Source organism: Lucilia cuprina, chromosome 3 (assembly GCF_022045245.1).
Source record: "Lucilia cuprina isolate Lc7/37 chromosome 3, ASM2204524v1, whole genome shotgun sequence".
Lineage (NCBI taxonomy): Eukaryota > Metazoa > Arthropoda > Insecta > Diptera > Calliphoridae > Lucilia > Lucilia cuprina.
The window spans coordinates 37,853,837-37,876,386 of NC_060951.1; the positions used below are offsets into that span (position 1 = coordinate 37,853,837).

The 22,550-nt window shown below is 31.0% G+C and overlaps 7 protein-coding genes across 8 annotated transcripts; 4 read left to right on the forward strand and 3 right to left on the reverse strand.

The window, feature by feature from the left end:
* Positions 1 to 2,114: 2,114 nt before the first annotated feature.
* On the reverse strand, positions 2,115 to 3,449 carry LOC111679592 (S-phase kinase-associated protein 1). The gene is made up of 2 exons (XM_023441168.2): positions 3,291 to 3,449; positions 2,115 to 3,006 (listed from the first exon to the last, which is right to left on the reverse strand). Exon 2 carries the CDS (start codon positions 2,970 to 2,972, stop codon positions 2,484 to 2,486), a length of 489 nt encoding a protein of 162 aa, XP_023296936.1. The 5' UTR covers positions 2,973 to 3,006; positions 3,291 to 3,449; the 3' UTR covers positions 2,115 to 2,483.
* A 107-nt stretch (positions 3,450 to 3,556) lies between these two features.
* LOC124419143 lies at positions 3,557 to 4,018 on the forward strand. The gene is made up of 2 exons (XM_046947617.1): positions 3,557 to 3,723; positions 3,786 to 4,018. Exons 1-2 carry the CDS (start codon positions 3,572 to 3,574, stop codon positions 3,946 to 3,948), a joined length of 315 nt encoding a protein of 104 aa, XP_046803573.1. The 5' UTR covers positions 3,557 to 3,571; the 3' UTR covers positions 3,949 to 4,018.
* A 449-nt stretch (positions 4,019 to 4,467) lies between these two features.
* LOC111679605 (histone-lysine N-methyltransferase Suv4-20) lies at positions 4,468 to 10,693 on the forward strand. 2 transcript variants are annotated; one of them, XM_023441185.2, is made up of 3 exons: positions 4,468 to 5,180; positions 6,186 to 6,738; positions 6,824 to 10,693. In XM_023441185.2, exons 2-3 carry the CDS (start codon positions 6,199 to 6,201, stop codon positions 10,505 to 10,507), a joined length of 4,224 nt encoding a protein of 1,407 aa, XP_023296953.2. In that variant the 5' UTR covers positions 4,468 to 5,180; positions 6,186 to 6,198; the 3' UTR covers positions 10,508 to 10,693. The 2 variants fall into 2 exon arrangements, with proteins under 2 accessions (XP_023296953.2, XP_046803572.1); XM_046947616.1 differs by lacking the exon at positions 4,468 to 5,180 and adding an exon at positions 5,670 to 5,813.
* A 5,088-nt stretch (positions 10,694 to 15,781) lies between these two features.
* On the reverse strand, positions 15,782 to 16,746 carry LOC111684342 (RING-box protein 1A). The gene is made up of 4 exons (XM_023446491.2): positions 16,601 to 16,746; positions 16,439 to 16,525; positions 16,348 to 16,375; positions 15,782 to 16,219 (listed from the first exon to the last, which is right to left on the reverse strand). The coding sequence occupies exons 2-4, from the start codon at positions 16,514 to 16,516 to the stop codon at positions 15,999 to 16,001; spliced, it is 327 nt and encodes a 108-aa protein (XP_023302259.1). The 5' UTR covers positions 16,517 to 16,525; positions 16,601 to 16,746; the 3' UTR covers positions 15,782 to 15,998.
* Positions 16,747 to 16,874: 128 nt separating this feature from the next.
* LOC111684333 (NAD(P)H-hydrate epimerase) lies at positions 16,875 to 18,015 on the forward strand. Its single transcript, XM_023446480.2, has 3 exons — positions 16,875 to 17,008; positions 17,064 to 17,563; positions 17,746 to 18,015. The coding sequence occupies exons 1-3, from the start codon at positions 16,943 to 16,945 to the stop codon at positions 17,966 to 17,968; spliced, it is 789 nt and encodes a 262-aa protein (XP_023302248.2). The 5' UTR covers positions 16,875 to 16,942; the 3' UTR covers positions 17,969 to 18,015.
* An 18-nt stretch (positions 18,016 to 18,033) lies between these two features.
* On the reverse strand, positions 18,034 to 19,667 carry LOC111684332 (RNA-binding protein NOB1). The gene is made up of 2 exons (XM_023446479.2): positions 19,508 to 19,667; positions 18,034 to 19,441 (listed from the first exon to the last, which is right to left on the reverse strand). The coding sequence occupies exons 1-2, from the start codon at positions 19,580 to 19,582 to the stop codon at positions 18,101 to 18,103; spliced, it is 1,416 nt and encodes a 471-aa protein (XP_023302247.2). The 5' UTR covers positions 19,583 to 19,667; the 3' UTR covers positions 18,034 to 18,100.
* Positions 19,668 to 20,019: 352 nt separating this feature from the next.
* Positions 20,020 to 22,251, forward strand: LOC111684339 (ras-related protein Rab-39B). Its single transcript, XM_023446488.2, has 2 exons — positions 20,020 to 20,602; positions 21,224 to 22,251. The coding sequence occupies exons 1-2, from the start codon at positions 20,495 to 20,497 to the stop codon at positions 21,770 to 21,772; spliced, it is 657 nt and encodes a 218-aa protein (XP_023302256.1). The 5' UTR covers positions 20,020 to 20,494; the 3' UTR covers positions 21,773 to 22,251.
* Positions 22,252 to 22,550: the final 299 nt, after the last annotated feature.

The following is a 22,550-nucleotide window of genomic DNA, read 5'->3' on the forward strand; positions in this document are numbered from 1 at the left end:
TATAGTCTAGTCTATAGTCTAGTCTATAGTCTAGTCTATATTCTAGTCTATAGTCTCGTCTATAGTCTAGTCTATAGTCTAGTCTATAGTCTAGTCTATAGTCTAGTCCATAGTCTAGTCTATAGTCTAGTTTATAGTCTAGTCCATAGTCTAGACTATTGTCTAGTCTATAGTCTATTCTATAGTATAGTCTAGTCTATTCTATAGTATAGTCTAGTCTATTGTCTAGTCTATTGTCTAGTCTATTGTCTAATCTCTAGTCTTGTCGAAATTTCTACTTTTTATAAATTAAAGAAGTATAATATTAGTTTGTATAAAAAACTCTTACTTACCCGTGCTCCAATAAAACGAGCTTCCAATAACTCCTGCTTGCGGGGATCTAAGGCTGCTTGAAAATGATCCATTATTGTACATTAACATAAATAAATGTAAATGTTTGTCACTTTTTTCACACACAAAAAAACACTTTATCACTTTTATATTTAATTAATCACAATTTATTAAAAAGTTCCTCAACATATAAAAACCATGAATGAATTTTCTAAAGTCCAAAATTCAAGCTGGTAACACTGTCATAGTTTATTTTTATTTTGTTTTTGCACGAGATAAAATCAAAGAAAAAAGAGAAAACCAACAACAATGTGGTGCAAATTATTACGTTATTCTTGAACGTAAGCTAATATATTACGTACATATTTGTTTTTGCAAAGTAAAAGAAAACTTTTTTTAGGTTTTTAACAATACTTTTTATACGATTTTGTTTTTATTTTTATACTTCTGTTTTTTTTAATAACAACACTCTTTATACTATTTTGTTTTTCTTCTTTTCATATTTTGTCAGTTTTTTAGATTTTTTTACTTATTTTCTGGGTTCTTTTTAACACTTTTTTAGTGTTTTGTCAAAATTTTATAAATATTTTAGCACACTAGAACTTTTTTTAATTTTTTTCAATTAGAGTTTGTTTAATTAATTATTAGCAAAAATGACACAACAATTTGTATTTTACAGCAAAACTAAAGCAATTCATATAAAGAAGAGAATAAAAAAAGTTCACACACGTTTAGCAATAAAACAAAATAAAAGCACATTGAAAGAGTGATGTTTTTTTTCAATTGCCGTACACGCAAATATGATTGTTATTGTGGTTGTTGTAATTTTCGAGCTGTTGCTGCTTTAATGTTTGTTATTGTTGTTTCTTTAGTTCTTAACAAAGTTGTTGTTGGGCATCAAAATTTTGTCATTCGGCATTTCTTTATTTTTTTTGCCAGCTTTCTAGTTATTTGATTTAAATAAATATATTTTATTGTGTTTATTTTATGTTTATGTTATTAATGTTTATTTTTAGTTCACACTTTCAACTTGCAACTATATTTTATATTTCACACTTATTAATCTTATTAAGAGCCTCCTTTTTGGAAATGCAAAAAACATGGCGACATTTTAGCGAATTTTTTTCATTTGGCGATTATATGTTTTTTATTACTTAAATTCTTATTTAAAACACTTCTTATTGTAGTTTTTGTATTTAATTTATTGAAAATTGTAGCTTAATGATTGTTGGTCAATTATTTTGTATTTTATTTGTTTACTTTTTGCACACTTTTTGCGAGACACGTTAGTTGACTGAAGAAACCTGCGCTACCTAATATTGAAGTCAAGGCGTCATATACTTAGTATTTAGGTGACGGCTTATAGTAGACTTTTACCGGCATAGATTTTTAAAGCTTTTTTCAAATTTTCAACCATATTATAAACCGTTATAAAAATGGTTCATACATTCTTTGTGGCGATACAACAAATGTAATTTATATACCTTTCTAAGTCTAATAAAATTCCGTGTTTTATATAGAAAATGATTAAAGAGGTCTCAGAAATTCGTATAAGTTTTTAGAGTAATTTTGCTACAATTTTAATAACAAAAATATTCGAATTTATGTGAAAAACTGACTAGTTGTTAATGCCATAGAAGGACGAGTATTTTTCTTTTTGAAGCTCCATATTCGGATGCACCACTTTACCAAATATAAACTATATAAGTTGGTTATCATGATATTCCACTGTTCGAAAAGGAACAATGTTTTGCCCTACCTTCGGAGAATAAAAACATTAAAAATCATTTTAATTCCAATTTATTAACATCTATATAATGAAGCAAAATTGTTGAATAAAAAAAACGAATACATTTTAAAGAAATAATGAATTGTATCGTATTTATATTTGTTATTAATAAATTAAATATAGTTATTATTTAAAACGAGAGTAGGAGTCTCCAAATACAAACAGAATTAAATTTTAAAAGTTGTTGTTGCAACTGACCACAATACAAAGCTTCTGTTTCCGGCCCCTCCCCCAAGTGGGAGCAGATATTAAGAACAAAAAAGTGTATACGACAAGGAGAAGCTTAGCTTAAATATTTTTTTAGTAGTTTATAATTTCCGTGTATTTGTATTTAGTTCCCCTGCTTATGTTTCTCCTACTCTATCTATTTCTCTTCACACCATTCATTTTCTTTGCGTACTTGTTCTTCTTCAGCCGGAGTAAAATCGTTTTTAATATTAAACGTCTTGCGAATCTCTTCTGGAGTTTTACCCTTAATCATATTGGCCACAGTTTTACAGGTAACATCCAACAGTCCCTTGATGTCCAAATAGTTGGCTGCTAAAATCAATTCGAATAGCGTACCCTGATCGACCTTTAGGAAATCGGCATCCCACGATGAAATATCATCGGTGCGTTTTTCTTTGTTCTCATCATCCTCAGGGGGTTGGGGATCGTCTTTGTGATAGTTGGCCCAGTGTAGAACTTTGCGTAAAATTGCAGAATTTACATTAGGCAAGGGCACTACGGCATTGTCACCATCTTCCATGCCACAATCATCCAACATGGTCTTGATGGTGCCCGAGCATTTGGCAATTTGTACGTCAGTGTCGAAAATCTCATCGTCCGACGATTGCAATTTGATGTTGGGCATCTTCGTTTGGTTTTTAAGCAACTACGTTAGAATCCTATAAAATGGAAGTAGAAATAAGAAGTTAGTCAAGTTGTCATACAAAAAAAAAATATTTATAATTTGTTATTTTTAGGAGAATAACAAAAATATATAATTTTTATGTGACTAAGAAGAAAATGGTGGTTTGTTGGTTCTTTGTTGCTGTAGTATTTATTTTCGTCTTTTATTCATATTTCGGCGAATTCTACTCCCAGGCCATTGCGAACAAATTTTTCGTAATTTGTATTATTGTTGTTGCTTTTGTAGATAAAATATATAAAATTTCGTAAAAAAACTTACCTAAATGAGTAAATTATAAATATTGCTTTATAATTTTGTTATATTTTATAAAAATCTAACACCGTGCAATTTTTTGTCAGCAAATTTTTTCCAACTACACTTTGTCAATATGTGTGTTGAAACAGAGTTGTCATTTACTATTGTCAAGGCGAATATGTAGAGCTGCAGTTTTTAAGTAATAACCATAAAAACGCTTATATATTTTGCCTATGAGCAACACTTTTATTTGTTTTGTCAATTAATATTTGTTAAATTTATAATTTTTTAAGTTTTTTTCTATTATGTGTGATGCCGAAGCAATTACCAAAGATATTCAAAACATTTTATATCATTATAAAGAAAATCAAAATCGCATTTTACTGAATGCATGCAATGAAATACGTCTTTGTCATGGTGGATATAGAGATTTGATAATGCGCCACAAAATGTTAAGGTGGGTGGTTTTAAAAATTTTATTTAAAATTGTAATTATTTTTTCTTTTTAAAATTTTGTAGACGTTTAACATATTTTTCGACGTTTATTTTGTGTATTTTTACATTAATATTTCTAACGTGTGGCTTGTGGTTGTTAAGAAGTTATAATTATTCATATAATCTGGGAGGTTGTTCCTCAGAGACTTTTCTTTTGCCTTTTGAAGAATGTCCCGTAGTCTTTTAATCAAATTTAAAAAGAATTAATTATATATTTTTTACTTTTTATATTTTATAATAAAAAGTGTTCAAACAGATTTCATTAATTTTGGTTTTTAGAGTGAATATCGTTAATTTAGAGTTCTATGAAAAGTCTAGTGACGATTTTCACAGAATTATTAAAAGTATCGTAAAATCGATTTTTGGTAAATTGATATAAGTTAAAAATTCAAATTTATATATTGTTTCAACTATAGAAACAAGTAGTTGCCATGCATCTCTCTTTGCACATTTTGAGGTACAAAATTTAACAACATTTAAGTTTTTTATAAAAGTCAACAACAGTATCATATGTATATGTTTTCACTTTTAATCCACTTAGCGGTTTTTATAAATTCACCTTGAACCCCCTTAATAAAAGCCTACAACTGACACACAATGTTGATATTTTACGTATATTTTTACTACAGCGAATTGGCTTTACTACTTTGCAACCATGTTAGCTGAGACACAAATATTCTTTTTCATATCAAGAACACATATAGTTGGACTCTTCATTTTCTCTAGTTCTTTTGCAAAAACTGTGAAATGTGTGTGTAGCAATTGTACAGAAAATTTTTTTCACAAGAAATTCGTAATAATTAATTTGCTTTCGTTAATGTATAAAAAAGAAATATTACTCGATCAAGAAAAGTTAACAATATGATCTTAAAAAATAAAGTGAAAAATAGTTGAAATTAAGAGAATAAAGAAACAGAAAAGTTGATAAATTAAGCAAGGAGTTGCTTGCACGCCATTCAGTGACGACACGAAGAAGACAAGCTGACAGACAGACAGACGGTTGGACAGGCAGACAGACAAAAAAGGTAGTCAAACGGACGGACGGACGTGTATCGGAGAATTCGCTCAGAAAAGCAGAACGAAAAAAAATCATTCTCTGCAGACATACTTTTAAAGCCAGACACATCGGTTATCGTTTGGCTTGTTTTCTTTGTGTGAATAAAAATATAAGAAAAAAGAACAGAAAATGTGTATCGAACTCAAAATGAAGCTAAATAAGTGACCATTGTGTTAAAAACAACGAACGCAAGAAATGAAAATTAGCAGTTTCAGCAACATTTATTGAAATGTATACCTGTATAAAGCCAAACAACAGCGTTTGATTATTAAAGGAAACTTTTTATACAAAGTCTGCTTTGAAAAATATCAAAAGCGTAACGAAAATTTCTATATTAAGCTGATATTTTTCTAATACAAAAGGTAAATTTACATATATACAATGGAAAAAACAAGAAAACCAAGCTTACAGCAAAGAAAGAAAAAAATCATTAATATTGAACCGACGCCGCCATTTTCATCTGTATGTAATGAGCGTACGTTCTTTTTTTACTTTAATCGTGATTTTTTTTCTCCTGTAAATTCGCCGCGTTAAAAAGGGATAGTGTTATTAAAAGTATAAGTGTTAGAAGGAGATGACTATTTTGTTTTCCCTTGTAAATTTTGTTGATTTTTTAGGGTTTTTCTTTGTTAACAATTTTCGTCTCTCGTCGTTATATTTTTTTTGCTGCCTTCATGCGCTCTTTGTTTTTGTGTTATAATATTTTTTCGTTCATTTTACGACAAAAGGTTTATTATATTAGTTTTATGTATTGTGTTTTTTATTGCCAATTTAAAATGAGAAAAATCAGCTGAGTGTTGTTATATTAATAAAACAAATTACTATTAAGAAAATCGTTTTACAATAAATAATTTTTGGTTTAATTATTTAAACGAAAATAGTATTAAGAATATTAAAAAAATCATTGAATTGTAATGAAAGGGCAATTAATCGATAATCAATCTGTGTTCTAAAAAAGAGAAAAAAAAAACGAAGAATCAAAAAAGTAACAACGTGTGAGTGAAAAAAAGAATAAGCTAAAAAACCGAAGCAACAAAAATTGAAAAATACAAAAAAAGTGTTAAAAACGGTTTTTAATTATTAATTTGTTAATGAAATTGAAGTAATTTTATGTGGAAAAATATTTAAATTATTAAACTTTAAAGGATTTAAATAAAAACTTAACCTGGGTTAATTTTTTATTTATTTTGTGAGCTCTTTTTGTTAATAAAAACACAACTCTGTGTAACAGCTGGTTGTCATATGTATTTCGACAGAGTTGTTAACAGCTGATAAGGTTCTGGTCCCAGCTAGATATTATAATGTTGATATGAATTTGTAACGTTTAAAAATATTTAAAAATATATATAACTTGTTTTTATTTGCAGACTGCAATACAGAATGGTTGTTGGTTCACATCACAGCCGCCGTGGTGAAACTGCTAGTAAATACGGAAATTCTTCAGCGGCTGCCACTGCCACAGGCACTACTACCAATAATTCCTCATTGAGTAGTGTCACTGCCGCCGCCGCCGCCAAACAAACACACTCAATGTCTTCAAATGGTCATTATAGTTCTCATAATGGCGGTTCAAATAATAACAACGGTTATCTCCTGCCTCTCAGTGGTATTAATGGTACCACTAATAGCATTGTATCCCGACTTTCACAATCGACCGGCATGACGCCAAAGGAATTATCGGAAAACGATGATTTAGCCACTTCATTAATTTTAGATCCTCATCTGGGATTTCAAACGCACAAAATGAATATTCGTTTTCGTCCTCTGAAAGTGGATACAGCTCAACTTAAAGCCATTGTTGATGAATTTATACAAACACAAAATTATGAGGTGGCGGTTAAGAAAATTTTCAGTGGACCTTGGTTGCCCCGAAGTTACCGAAATAAAAACAAAATGTCTATAAAAAGACTGCATGATCATGTAAGTTTGTTTTTCAATTTATGATTTTTCTAATGTTTAGAACTGAACTAAGATTTGCATTGATATTTTCTTTTTCACATTACAGATAATACGTTATTTAAGAGTTTTCGATAAGGATAGTGGCTTTGTTATAGAAGCCTGTTATCGTTATTCGTTGGAGGGTCAGAAAGGAGCCAAAATATGTGCCACAAAACGTTGGCAAAAGAACGATAAAATCGAATGTTTAGTGGGATGTATAGCAGAACTTAGTGAAGCCGAGGAAGCGGCACTTTTGCACTCGGGCAAAAATGATTTCTCCGTCATGTATAGCTGTCGTAAAAATTGCGCCCAACTGTGGTTGGGACCAGCAGCCTATATAAATCACGATTGTAGAGCTAATTGTAAATTCGTAGCTACTGGTAGAGATACAGCCTGCGTTAAAGTATTACGAGATATTGAGATTGGTGAGGAAATTACATGTTTCTATGGTGAGGATTTTTTCGGTGATGGCAATTGCTATTGCGAATGTGAGACCTGTGAACGTAGGGGTACTGGAGCTTTTGCTGGTAAGAATGGCAATGGCCAGTATGGTTCAGAACATGCTCTTACATTGGGTCTTAATGGAGCATGTGTTGTGGGTGATACGAATGCTGTTAGTGGTGGCTATCGATTGAGAGAAACCGATAATCGTATTAATCGCATTAAAAGTCGTGCAAATTCAACCAATTCCACAAATACCGATCTCACAAATGGAGCTTTAAGTGATAACTCTTCAGGGAATATAAACAACAATAATAACACTACTGCAAGTCTCAACAATAACAACAACAATAATAATATTAACAAAACAAAAATAGACGCTGGTTCGCCTGAAAGTGTTAAAAAACCTGCTGCTGTAGTAGTGACTCCATTAACAATGCAAGAATTGCGCCAAAAAGGCATGACAAAATACGATGCCGAAATGATTATGGCCAATACTAGGCAACATACACCACACACACATCATTTACACAACCAACAACAACAGCAACAACATCATACAAATCAAACAGAAAATCATGAAACTCTTTTAGGACAAAGTAAAGTAGGAGAAAATGCTCCTCGTAGTTATCGGGAATCACTTAGAAAATCTTCTCGTGTTAATAGTACAAGTAGCACCATCTCTTCTGGTTCCACAGAGGATTTTGCTAGCTTAGCAAATGTTAATACACGAGGATCATCAAATAAAGTCACTACAGCAGATGAGCCAAAAACAGGAGCTGCCACAACAACCAATACAAACAGCTTAGCAACAACTAGAAGAAATTTACGAAAAGGCGGTAGCGGTACCATAATGCATCATACAAAAACAACACGTTCTAATGCAGGAGTAACAACACGACATACACGGTCAACGGCAGCAGCCGCTATGGGTTTAAAATGTGAAAATCTCTTAAATAATCAACAGGCAGAAGATAATGTTATAACTTTGGTGTCAGAATCTGAACAAGAACAAACTGATGTAGAGTCCAATCATACGACAGCGATGAAAACCACAAACCAGCAGAATGATCATTTGCATTCCGATGAAAACGATCCAAGTAAACAACAGCAACCAGAAAAGCGTTTGACCCGTAATGGTGCCATTACAACAAAAACAAGAGTGTTGAGACATCATCAAACTTCATCAACATCTTCAGTAATAACAGCAGCCACTTTAGTTACAGAAACATCAACACCAGCAACAGTGGATGAACATGCTCATCAATCATCAGTTGTAAATTGTAAACATACAAAACCTTTAACAAATTTTAATATTAAGAATACAAATAATGGTCAACAGTCTCCACTACAACAAGAACATCATCATCATCAACATCATCATCATCATCATATTCATAACCAACCTGCGAAACGCAGTGAAACTGCAGCAGCAAACTTATCAAACACAACAACAGCAAATAACTCCGCAAACTTTGATAACATTAGTACAAAGGGTGAGAACAGGACTAGCTGTAGTAGTAGCAGTAGTTGTAGTAGTAAAAGCAACGTTAATGCAACAAGTATTGGCCCAGAACAGAAGAACATTGGGGATAATCAAGAACAGTCCTTGGGTATATTAGAAAAAAGCCATAGTAGTAATAAATTGAATAATAGTAGTAGCCCTAGTTATAAAAAGAATTTGATAGAATCATTTGAAGAAGTTGCCAAAGGCAATAATCTTAGTGTTAGTAATATTAATTGTAGCAGTAAGAATATTAATACTAGTATACATGAAGATTCTAATAATCTTACTGAAGAACCGCCTCCTCCTTCTCTTTTGCAACAACAACAACAACGTTTGAGACGCACCGGGGCAGGACGTCGCACTAGTTATTCCCATGAACCTGTGATAACAGACAATTCAGCAACAGCAGCAACTTCTGTTGGTGCTGGTATTAATTTGCGTAAACGTCATCATACAAATAGTGATGGGTCTAGCAGTACCACATCAAATAGCACTGCTAGCACATTTTGTATGAATAGCGCTATAAATTCTGGTTCAACCCCTATACCCGCCGTCGAACCCTTATTGAAAACACCCGAAAGAAGGCTTAAGCTAACACTGCGCATGAAAAGATCACCTATTTTGGATGAGGTCATAGAATCGGGTACCAGTTTGAGTGATGAAAGTAGTAGTGTTACAGGCGGCTCGACTTGTAGTCGTTCATCTTCTCATTCCGAACCCGTAGAATATGAAATACTACGCATGGAAGGTATAACGGAGAATGGTTTAGACTACGAGGAAGAAATGCCTCATAAAAGGAAAAAACGTCATAAATCAAAAGAACGTCACCATCATCATCACCACCATCATCGTAGGCACCACAGACGTAATCTCTCCTCTATAGAAGAGCTGGAACAGCAAATTGATAGTGAATTATTAGATGCCAAAGAAACGACACCTCCACCGCCGCCACCCCCAACGTCTCAGACGTTGACGCCTCAAAAGAAACGTTTACGTTTGATATTTGGTAATGAAACCCATACCATTGACATTCCACCAACAACCACAAACGCCAACAATGAAAGTAGTCTTATAGATGATTCTCTTAATGAATCAACTGCTTCTTCTACTTTAGATACATCCATAAATACTTCAAACCCTAATATTTCGGCAACAACGGTGTCATCTTCATCATCCAACTCAATGGTAAATATTTCTTTAACCTCTTCCACAGAAGCAGCAGCCTCCGCTTCGCCACCTCTAACATCTTCAGCCTCAAATTCCTCTTTTGCTTCGGCTTGTAGTGCCGCCTCACAAGTTGTTGCTTTTAACTTAGAAGAACCTTTAAGAGAACCTCTCAACTTATCCATGCATAGCCAAAAACTAATGGGCAACACATTTCACAATCATAACGCAAAATTTCCTGCAACATCTCCTTCAGCTGTTGCGGCCACTACTACTCTAATGCACAACAATTTAAATTCTACTACGGCTGCTAGTTTAGCTTCAGCCACCACTGCAGCCACCTCAATATTCTTATCGCAGGCTATACCGAAACATACTTTTGGCTCTTGTGCTTTAATTGCACCCTCATTTGCTCGTAATTTAGTAAATAATACCGTAGTTTCGGTAGTCAATACGTCACCACTGCGTTTGCTTAATAATACTGTTGCTGCATCGGCTACTACAGCTGCTAGCTTCAATTCAAACTCTCCCCATGCTGCCTCATCATTACCAATAAGCCTCACCGCTACTCTTACCACCACAAATACCAATACAAATACTGCGACTACGAAAAAAAGTACTGATCTCATAACGCATTGACACCCCGCATTGGCGCACACAAATTGTTGTACATCTTTATTTACATAATGTTGTGTATGTAAATTGTCGTATAGTTAGCACTCTAAACTATTCGGTCCATTTTTCAAAAGTTTATTTCGATTTTCTTTTTTTTTTGCTCTTTGAAATTATAAACACAAAATTAAAAAAAAAAAGTAGGAACACACACTTAAAGAAGTTTTAATACATTTGGGTTCACTGAATTCTTAAATCCGGAGACGAAATTGAATCAGTATTCTTTGTCGTAAACCCTACATCGACAGAGTTTTCTATACATGTTAAAGTATACATGCGAGTGAAATTAAGAGTGCAAGAAAGCTCTTGTCGATCAGGATCGTAAACAAATTTCCTTAGTGAAATTAAGGGAAAAAGTTGCACAAGAATTTAGTAATTGGTCTATCGATTTCTGTTGGGGAATGCAATTCCCAATGTAATAGAAATTAGGAAAACTGTAAAGAAAAGTTTTCAATTTGTTTATTTGCTTCTTTAAGCTGTTTTAAATTTTCTCTTTCTTTTTTGAAGAGAATTTTTTCCAATGTTTCCTTTTCTGTTCTATTTTCTTAGAGCGAAGACTTTTGCTTCCTAACTATGAGCTTTACTTTGATCCAAAGATTGCCAATTGAGCTCCTGTTGTATCAATCGGGGAAGTTACCCGGTACTTTCCGTATCTTTCTATGTGAATACTTTTTCAAAGCTCCTGTTGTACAAATCGATTAAGTTACCCGATACTTTTCGTATCTTTCTATATGAAAACTTTTTCAAAACTCCTGTTGTATTAATTGGGGGAAGTTAAAAATTGAAAATGTTAAATGCGACAAAACGTTAACGTTTCCTCACTTCTGTCACAGAAATCAATTCTTAATGCTGCAACTAGAAAATACAAAACTATGGTCCCTATTCTGTATTTCAATTTGAATCGAAATTTTCTCCGTTTGGCAACTTTGGAATTCTGCATTTCGCTTCGACTCTCTGTCACATAAACAACAACAACTTTCAACAACGTAATTACGTTCAAATTGCAGAATTCTCTAAATCGTAAAGCATTGATACAAAATGGAATTGCTTCTTCGTTTTCTTACGATTCAGTTTTTTGTTGGAATACCTTTTTTCGATCATTGCGTAATCGTAATCGAAATGCACAATAGGGATGTACATTTCTTTTAATTAAACAAATTTATCACAGATATAACAAAAGTTAAATCAAAGAAGTTAAATCTACAATTGGATCTCCGGAACGACCCGATTCTCAATCGGCCAAAGATTGTCAACTCAGAAGTTTTTTCCCCAGAAAAAAACATCCAGTTACAACCAACCTATTACAACAACAGAAGTTAAAACTTTATTTCAAAATAGACAGATTTGATTTTTCAGATGAGAAAAGTGTCTTCGAAGCTGTGTTAGTCTTAAATATGACCAAATACGACGGAATTTTTTAACTCTTTACGACCCGTTATCTGTTTTATAGAAACAAACTGAGTATCATAAATAAATCTTCAATAATTCTCTTACGTAGACTTTCAAAAAGTTTGCTATTGAAAATCCGCAAGAACGGGTTTGGTAAATAACGAAGACATCAGCAAAAACCACATGATTTTTTTCAGCATGTTGAATATGTTTTTGGGCGCCATGTTTGATATGTATAAGTTGTACATGGGAAATATGTACATATATCAAAGGAAAGCTTAATATGCATTTTAAAAGAAAGCTTTAAATTTGCCTACACAATTTTCAGTTGTATTTCAAAATTTTCCAATTGTACTATTTGACATTTTGAAACCAAAGTATAAATTACAACTTGAGATCGTTAAAAAAGGTGTACAAGTTATTTTCCAAGTTTCAACAAATACCAAATAAAAGATTTCATTTGTGTGACAGAGGGTCTGTCTCTATTTGGTAAATGTGGCAAAAGAAAAATTTATTAAAACCAAATCCCTATAAATTGTTGTTAAATTAAAAAAAAAAAACTTTCCATTTTCATTAATCATTCATTCATAACCTAGAAAAATAAACATTTCATTTTAGTCTTTAAGATCAATGTTTAGGCATTTTTAAGTTTGTTGTGTAAAAAAGAAAATATGTTTTCTTACAAGGAAAAAAAGTATAAAATTATTCTTTCGAAAAATATATATATTTTACCCAAAGTGATTGTTGTTTGTGATGTGATTTTTGTAGGTTATAATTTAAATTTTTTTCTATTTCCCCCTTTCTTATGGAATTTTTAATTTTTTTTTAATTTAAGTTAAAATTTATGCAATTTTTTTTTTTATAAAACAAAACTAAAACCCAACTGTTCACTTAATATTGAATTTATTTTAACAATTGCTGCTGCAGTTTTGTTATAATTAAACAAAAAAAAACAATATTTTAATTTAATTTCTCTTGAAACCACATAAAAAATGTTCTCTTAAATAATGTAACCATTCTCTTTTATATATATTTCTCTCCACATTATTTTTTTCTCCTTTTTTTCTTTTACTTACAGATGGAAATTTTAAACATAAATGTAAACAAAGATTACTGAGTAATAATTATAAAAATAATATTAATACAAATAATTTAAATAATAATAGCAATAGTATAAGTGAACAAAACCACAACAACAACAACAACTGCAACAAGCATATTATTAATAATAATAATAACAATAACAATTGTAATTACAATTTGACAGTTAAAAAAATCAGAATAGAAATCAATCGCATCCATAAGTTGTACAGTTGAAAAAAAAACATTCAAAATAAACAAGAAACAGTAAAAACGAAAACAAAAAAAGAAATTAACTAAGTATACATAACTAAATACCTACATTAATTAAAAATAAAAAAATATTCAAATGTTATAAAATAATAAATATTTAAAGGCTTAATTTTCATGAAAAAAAAGAAGAAAATTCAACAAAAAAATAAAATAATTTCATTATATAAAAAAATACTACTATTATATATAAAATAAAATGGTAATGTACATAATTTAAAAAAAAAATCCACTTTAGTTTTATTTTATTATAAACCATATATATACACATTTAATTATAGTTTATATTTTATTTTAAAAAGCAACTTGAAATCAAAACTTTATTATTTTTCTTATATTATTTAATTATTATTAAATTTTAATTTTATTATAAATATTGGCTTATTTTTATAGCTGTTCTTTTTTAGTAACAAGTAAAACAAAGAGAAATTTAGCAAAATTCTTTTAATTTATATTTTTTAATTAAAATTATTTGTAATATTATTAGTACCTACCTGTAAATGTGTTTTTATTTTGAATTTATTTTTTAAGTTATTATTTTAGTGTAATTTAATGGAAAAAAATATTAAAATATACCAACAAATTATTTTTTATTTTAATTTTATTTTTATTTAATTTTTTTTTATATAAATAAACAAAATTATTTTATTTTTATATATGTATGTAATTTTTAAAAAATTTAAATGAATAAAGGCAAAATACAAAATCTATCATAGATAGATAGATAGATAGATAGATAGATAGATAGATAGATAGATAGATAGATAGATAGATAGGTGGATAGATAGATAGACCGATAGATAGATTGATAGATAGATAGATAGATAGATAGATAGATAGATAGATAGATAGATATAGATAGATAGATAGATAGATAGATAGATAGATAGATAGATAGATAGATAGATAGATAGATAGATAGATAGATAGATAGATAGATAGATAGATGCATAAATTGATTGATTGATTGATAGATAGTTAGATAGATAGGTAGATAGATAGATAGATAGATACATACATAGATAGTTAGATAGATAGATTGATAGATAGATAAATAGATAGATAGATAGACAGACAGACATATAGATAAAACGACAGGTAGCTAAATAGGTTGATAAATGAGGCTAGATACATGCCTGCCTGCCTGGAGATATGGATATATAAATTCGCGAATTAAGTTTATAGAAATTGTAGAAAAAAGAAAGGAACAATTTTATTTCAATTCTTCACAATTGTGTATTTTCTGCATTATGATTGTAGCTATTCAAACAATCGATCGCACAAATTTCATCTAACCATCTGATTGATTGTAACTCATTTTTTGTCACAAAGTGTAAACAACATACTTCTTGTAAACGAGAGTAAAGTCGTCAGACCCTCTTTGTAAGCTATGGAGAGACAATTAAATTCTATGTAAAACAATCATATGACAATGACCCCTATTCTACATTTCAATTCCAATTGAAATTTTCTCCGCTTGGTATTTTACATTTCGATCCGACTATTCGCTACATAAACAACAATTTACAAAAAACGTAACGCAGAATACACACATTCGTAAAGCATTGAAACGAAATGGAAATGCTTCTTCTTTTTCTTACGATTCGGTTTTTTGTTTGAATACCTTTTTTCGATCGTTGCGTAAACGTAATCGAAATGCAGAATATGGGTGAATATTGCTAGTCATCTGGGTAACCGATGGCAGGATGTTGTTGTGGTAACAATTCGACTGTGGCCAATAGTTCTTTCCTGGGGGAAAAAACTTTCGGTTGATACAGTTGTCGCTGGGTTGTCAATCTTTGGCCGAGTACGACTCGGGTAGTTCCGGAGCGAAGATCCAATTGTCGTGGGAACGATGAATTGTTGTGGTAGAATGGAAGGATGTAATCTCAAGTGGTAGATTAAATAGCTAGTTCGAGAATGTACCTCCGTATTGCAGGAGTTCGCCACTAGTTGCGTACCTTAGAAGAGCAGAATATAGAGAGAATAAAACAGTGGTTTAATCGGGAGTGCATCACTGCTTTGCATCTGATGCTTAGTGCATTCAAAAATTATTCTCAAAAATTATGATTCTCCAAAAAAATTGGCAAATCTTGTATCATAACAATGGAATAGGTAAGTAAAACTCTGCGATGTATTTCCGAATAGGCCCAGAAATGCGGACATAAATACAGGGATTCTGAGTTGAGTCTTATACTTAATGTGGATATAGGATTATTGTTTTGTGTTCATAACAAGCATGATTCCCATAGACTAGTGTATAAACATAATTAGTAAAATAATCATGAGTTTTCTATTACACTTTAACAATTTGCGCAAATGTCTCACCTACTGACGGTTTCTAACTAAAGAAAATTTCCTTAGCTAATCTTTATAAAATTCTGGTTAACATTAATAGAAATTGTGTTTTTTTTTTATTACAATGTTAACCCAACTAACTGCTTCTTTTCCAATTGGATCTTGCCTTCTTTACACGACCATATTAAATCAAACAGCCTTTAATTAAATGCCTACTTTCAAAAGCATTGTGAGTAAATTACAATTTTAATTCGAAATTACATTTAAGCATTTTCTTACAAAGTGGTTGTTATTTTGTTGTTTGTTCATAAATTATTATATTTTTGTGGTATTTAAAAAAAAAAGAACGAAATTTGTAAAATGAATAGTAGTAACCTAAAATAAGTATTATAAAGCGTGAACGTGAACAAATGTATCATAACTAATGACCATATTTCTGAAAATCCCACTCTCTATTGTCGAGGGGACAAACCTGACGTGTCTTTAGCCAGCGTGATATGCAATGGAAATGGAAGGCATGATTACAAACGCCCCAAGCAACTGTGCATTCTTCACTGGTGGCTGAAGCTTGATTAGCTTGGCATTCAATACACAAGTCCATAATATGATTACGGCAAATGGCGCAATTGTCAACCACAATATCTAGAAAGGAAAGAAAAAAAATGTTACAATATAAATTTGGGCCGCCGGTAAACAAAGATGAAAATTTAGCACAAAATTTAAAGGTTATGTTTACTATTTATTTGCTTTAATATTAAAGAAAAACTTACCCCAGGCCCAGAGAGCTACAGCATTCCACTAGAAAATTATTAAGAAAATTGTTAAAATTATATTTAACATAGATAAAATGGTGCAAAATACCTTTTTCACTTCAAAACGCTTTTTTTCGCCTTTGCTGCTGGAGGAAGGCATCTCGAATTCTTCTTCATCAACTTCCATTTTGAAAAGCTAAAATATAATTTGTGTATATATTATTAACTTAATTTTTATATAAATATATACAATAAAAATACAAAATATTACATTTACAGCTCTTTGTTTAGTTTTTTAAAAGAAAATTGCAAACTTTTTCACACAAAACTTATCAAGGCAACGCAGCAAAAATTATAAATGACAAATTAACAGTTGCAAAAAGTAGGTTTAAAATTAAAGAAATTCAAATGCAACACTGTTTTATATGTCGTACAAACTGTGTCATCTGCTAGTCAAATTAAAATTAAACCAATAAAAAAAGTGTCTTTGATAACTGTACATTTTTAATGAAACATAGATGGCGCCGTAATAAAATTTTTCTTTTTTTTCTTATTTATTTTATTTTCTTTTAATTAATGAATTTGAAGAACAAAACAAAAATTCAAGTAGAAAATGTATTTTCTAGCGAACTTTAAACGGATTTATAATACTCTTCCCTGTATTCCCCATACATTTCAGGTAATTGTAACTTATTTTCAAATTTTACATAAAATTTAAAACAAAATTGCTGTAGAATAAATTCTTAGCTACAACTGCCAGTCTCAACGCCATGAAGTATCTCAATCAAACGGAAGCTATTAATGTGGACCAGGAACTTTTCAACGAGTATAAATTCAGTGTTGATCAGCTAATGGAATTGGCCGGCTTGAGTTGTGCTCATGCCATTGCTAAATGTTTTGATGCCGCAAAACATAGGCGAGTCTTAGTTTGTTGTGGTCCAGGCAATAATGGCGGTGATGGTTTGGTATGTGCACGCCATTTAACCCTTATGGGTTATAAGCCTTATATTTATTATCCGAAACCTACTCCAAATCCATTGTATGAAAATTTATCACATCAATGTAGAGGTATGAACATTGAATTCCTCACAAGCTGTCCGGAGGAAGGAGAAGTAGCCAAATCTTTTGACCTAATAGTTGATGCTTTATTTGGCTTTAGTTTCAAGCCGCCGGTGAGGGAGGCATTTGCACCAATTGTTAAGGTGTTGCAGAAAACTCAAGTCCCCATTGCCAGGTGGGTTTTGACTTAACATTTTTATAAATTTTGGAAAATATTCTGTTTTATAAAAAAATATGTGAAGTAGAAATTTGTAACCGCTTATGGCCTATAGGCTAGGTTATTGAATATTGTTAAATAAAATAAATAAATAAATAAATATATATTTTCACGTAATAATTTATTAAATATCTTTTTAGCATTGATATACCCAGTGGTTGGCATGTGGAGAATGGCAAGAATGAGCAAAATGATTTTGAACCCACATTGTTAATATCATTGACAGCTCCCAAAATGTGTGCTCAACACTTTAAGGGAACCTATCATTATTTGGGTGGCAGATTTGTACCTCCTGGTCTTAAAGCTAAATATAACCTTGACTTACCCGAGTATCCAGGTACCGAAACTTGTGTTAAGTTATAGTTATTTGAAAGAGCAAATAAATTTAAAAAAAATTCATTTATTTATTAGTTAAATATGTACACAGATACATTTAATGTTAATGTAATTGATTAGAAAAAAACTATATATATTTTTTGCAAACAAGATATTAAATTACTTATACAAACGGTTGTAGTTCTTACGACGTCTATCTTCTTCGAAAGTATTATTGCGAGCCCATTCCTTCAGATGACCCTTAGACCGTAACATGGCCGATTTGGAGTCCACATCACGCATAGCAAATGGTGAGAAACCAGCAATATAATCTTCATTTAAAGCATTTGTCTTAGTTTTAGCCACACGTGAAGGCATTTGACGGGGCATCGGTTGATCTTCAAATAAAATGGGATTACGAGAATGTTTACCACCCTTGAAACGTGGCAGACTTTGATTCTTGTATTTCGTAGATAAGGGACGTCTGGTATTAATATGTATTACTTGTTTGCCATTTTCATCTAAACTAACGGCTACGCGCTTGAGTGTTTTGTTACCGCAATTCGGGCAAAATACTTTGGTCATTATGGAAGTGGTCTTGAAACAGGCATAACACCTTAAGATATAAGTACGCAAGTGTTTAATTATACGTCCATTAAGGGCAGCAATATTAAGATTCATTTGTTTTAAAGTATTTTGTACAGCAAAATCTGTTGACATGCAGGCAACTTCGGGTATGATATCTGCTTCGATTTTACCTTCCATAGATTTTTTAACTTTTTTCAAATTTGAAGGTGTTATCCAATCACCATCATCCTGATCATCTTCACCATTAGCTACTTCTGTTTTCTCAACATCTTGTCTTTCATCACAGTCGGCAGATGCTGTAGAATCTGAGTCCTCATTATCATCTTGTTGTGGCTGAGGAACTAAAAGTTCACAAGTTTTATCATCTTCGGCTGCCTCACATTTTAATTTTTCAAATAATTCTTCCAATTCCTCCTGCGTTACCTCGGGCACATCATGTTTTTCATCGGGATTCTCAAGTTGTTTTTCAATTGAAGCTTTTACCGTATCAATTTCTGTATCCTTTTCTTCGTCTAAGTCTTTATCATCTTCCTGCTCGCCTTGATCGTAGTCTTCTTCATCATCATCTTCAGATTCTTCCGAATCCATATGACCCTTGTTATACCATCCCGGCAGTTTTGTATTATCTTGGAATTCTTCAGGTTTTTCCTTAGAGGCTACAATCTTTCCCACCACCGGTTCAGTTCTAAGATGAGCAGTACCTACGGTATCAGCTTCCAATTCGTAAGTCAGGGCAATAACTTTAATATCAATACCCGATAGCGAAGCATAATCACCAGTCTTTTTGGAAAACTCCACACAATGTTTAATACTTTCGGCACGAGGTTCTCTAACTTGCAAATCATAAGGCAAAACACATAAACGTCTGATCTGCCTTCTATGACGAACTTCTTCAATTACATCGGGTACGGTCAAAACATTTTCACAGTAATCCTAAAGAGAGAATCATTCATTATAGGAAAGTTTTTGGAATTTATGTCAAATTTAATGAAAACTTACATTTAATTGTACGGTATTGATGAAGGCAGTAGTATCGGCTACTAAATATTTTATTTTCTTTTTATCTTCCGTCATTTTTTGATAATTTTTTAAAAATCAATTTGGAATATAAATTCTAACAATGCACGTGTTGTTTTTCTTTTAGTAACAAAACTAACAAAGTTGCCAAGTTTAAAGTAAATATGAAAAACTGGGGAAATGCATTTACGAAATGTGGAAAACAATAGCTGCATTTTAACAGTAGAATATATTTATACAAAATTTTTTATTATATTTATAAAATTAATGTTGGCTAAAAAAACATTGAAACATAGTAAACAACATATTATTATTCAAATTTTTAATGTTATTTATAAAAAATATAACAAACTCTGGTAGCTCTTCTCAATAAGGTTGCCAACTTTTTCCACAAATTCATTGTTGATTACAAAACAACAACAAAACTAGACATACACAAAACAAACTGTCAAAACACAACGATGAATAACGAGCATAAAACAGAAAATAGAACAATAAAAAGACATAAAGTAACAAAAACAATAGAAATTTTCGATTTTAATTAAAAATTCAATAACATTTTAGGAAAATATTTGTTTCTAATACTTTCTGCTATATTATGAAAATAAAATACATATATTACAATAAAATTACTAAGTAAAGGTCATACAACTTGTGTACACTAAAGAAAATAACAACAAAACTAAAATATTTTTGGAACTAGCAGAAGAAAAGAAAAATTAGTGGTTGTTTTTCTTGTGTCTGGTCGTAGAAAAAAACATTATAAATAAAAACTACGCAAAAACAAGTGGAAAATAATAAAAAATTCAATAATCCCCAGTTACTAGCAACACAAACACACAAATTTAATTAAACTTTTTAAATTTCGAAAATTAAAATAAACCCAGTGTTTGTTTACTAGTTAAAAGCCAGTGAAACAGACTACCAACCAACCAGCCAGCCACCCAGTGCAGCCACTTGTTTAAGAATATGGTGGAACCAATTTTTGATTATCAATTTCGTTTGATACTGATTGGAGACAGTACTGTGGGTAAAAGTTCTTTGCTCAAATTCTTTACAGATGGAAAATTCGCTGAGGTATGTATATATTTGAGAGATTTTGGAGATTTTACTAAAATTAACTAAAATCATTAATTATGTAATAAGTAGAATTTGCATATACTATTTTGTTGTTTTGCGATATTTTGTTTACAGATGCTGTAAATTTGATTGAATTATTGTTTATTTGCTGATAACAATAGTGTCTGTCTGTTGCAGTTCAGTTTGTATTGAAATTTTGTATTATTCATACAATTTTCTATTCATCTTTGTTTACGTTGTTGATTTTTCCTTTGAGTCATTTATTTTTCATTTATTACTACTTTACATTAAAGGTATTTAGTAAAGAAATTGAAGTGTGGGAGCAAATAGGGGATGAAGAATTATGATAGTTTAGTTGGTTATGTCCGACTATGTGATACCTTACACCGTTATAAAGTAATTAAAGTGTCAACAGGTTAGACTAAAGAATATACCATAGACCAGACTATATATAGACTAAACTTTTGCCTACATCACTAACTAGACTAGTCTTTTCTATAGTTTAGATTATAGTCTAGACTATAAGTTTATATAGTTTAGTTTCTTTTCTTTCTTTTACGCATTTTTTGAAAATCTATGATAAGCAGAAACAGATTTAATTTGTTATTCTATTTACAGCTGTCTGATCCCACTGTGGGTGTTGATTTTTTCGCCCGTTTAATTGAAATGAAAGACGGTACACAAATTAAACTACAGCTCTGGGATACGGCTGGCCAGGAACGTTTTCGTTCGATAACCAAATCCTACTATCGCAATTCTGTTGGCGTTTTACTCGTCTACGACATCTCAAATCATGCCAGTTTTGAACATATACCTTTATGGATGATGGAGGCCCAGCGTCATATTGAACCACATCGTCCGGTTTTTGCATTAGTAGGCTGTAAATTAGATCTGGTCAATGCTGGCGGGCAGCGCGAAGTAACATTCGAAGAAGCTCAATCGTTTGCCAAACAACATGGTTTGCATTTCGTTGAAACCTCTGCACGTACAGGTTTGAATGTGGAGGAAGCATTTCGTACGGTAACACAAGAAGTTTATGCCCGCATACGTTCTGGTGAATATAAGGTGGAAGATGGCTGGGATGGCATTAAGACCGGTTTTCCACGACCCAATAGTCTGGACTTTAATTTGGTTGTGGCTGAGCCGGAGAAATCTTCATGTTGTTGATTCGTTAATTGTTTGGACTTTTATAATTTTTAACTACATTACTTACTAACAATTTATATACACTATTATTATAAGATTTAGTTTTTTTGTGCGTAACAAAATTTTTGGTAATCTTTGTTTAATTTGTTTTTATACGTTCTAAATACGTAAAACACCGTAAAAAAAGGCTTAAGTGTTTATTTTTTTAATTTTACTTTTTTTTGTAATTTCTATTTACAAAATTTATATTTTTATTTTAAATTAGTTCCCCTTATTTTATATTAGTTGTTGTTTTATTTTATATTGTAGTCAAAAAGAATTATATAATCGAGTATAAATTTAAAATATAGTTTTCATCATTTTAATTCAGTTACTGATACAAATAAAAAGTACATTATGTTTTATATTAAATGAAAAATACCAATGATTATATCTACCTTATGAAAATCGTTTTTTAAAAAATACAATATACATTAAAAACAAATAATTAAAATTTTAAATATGTTCATGATTGTTTTTATTTAGGCTTATGAAAAAACAAATACATACCTATTTATAATTTATGAAATAACAATAGTTTCAGAATTATTTTGGTGTCAAGAGTTTGTTAATCAATTTTATAAATTATTTCGAATTTTTCAAATTCGTTATAACATTTTAGCGTCGTTATGACAGTGTTGTCTAAGCAATTGTTTAGATAACGTTGTCTTGATAGCAAATGTCATTGTATCGTAAAATTTATATAGAATTTTGTTTTTGTGCAATTAAAATTCATTTTTAACATAAGTATGATCAAAAT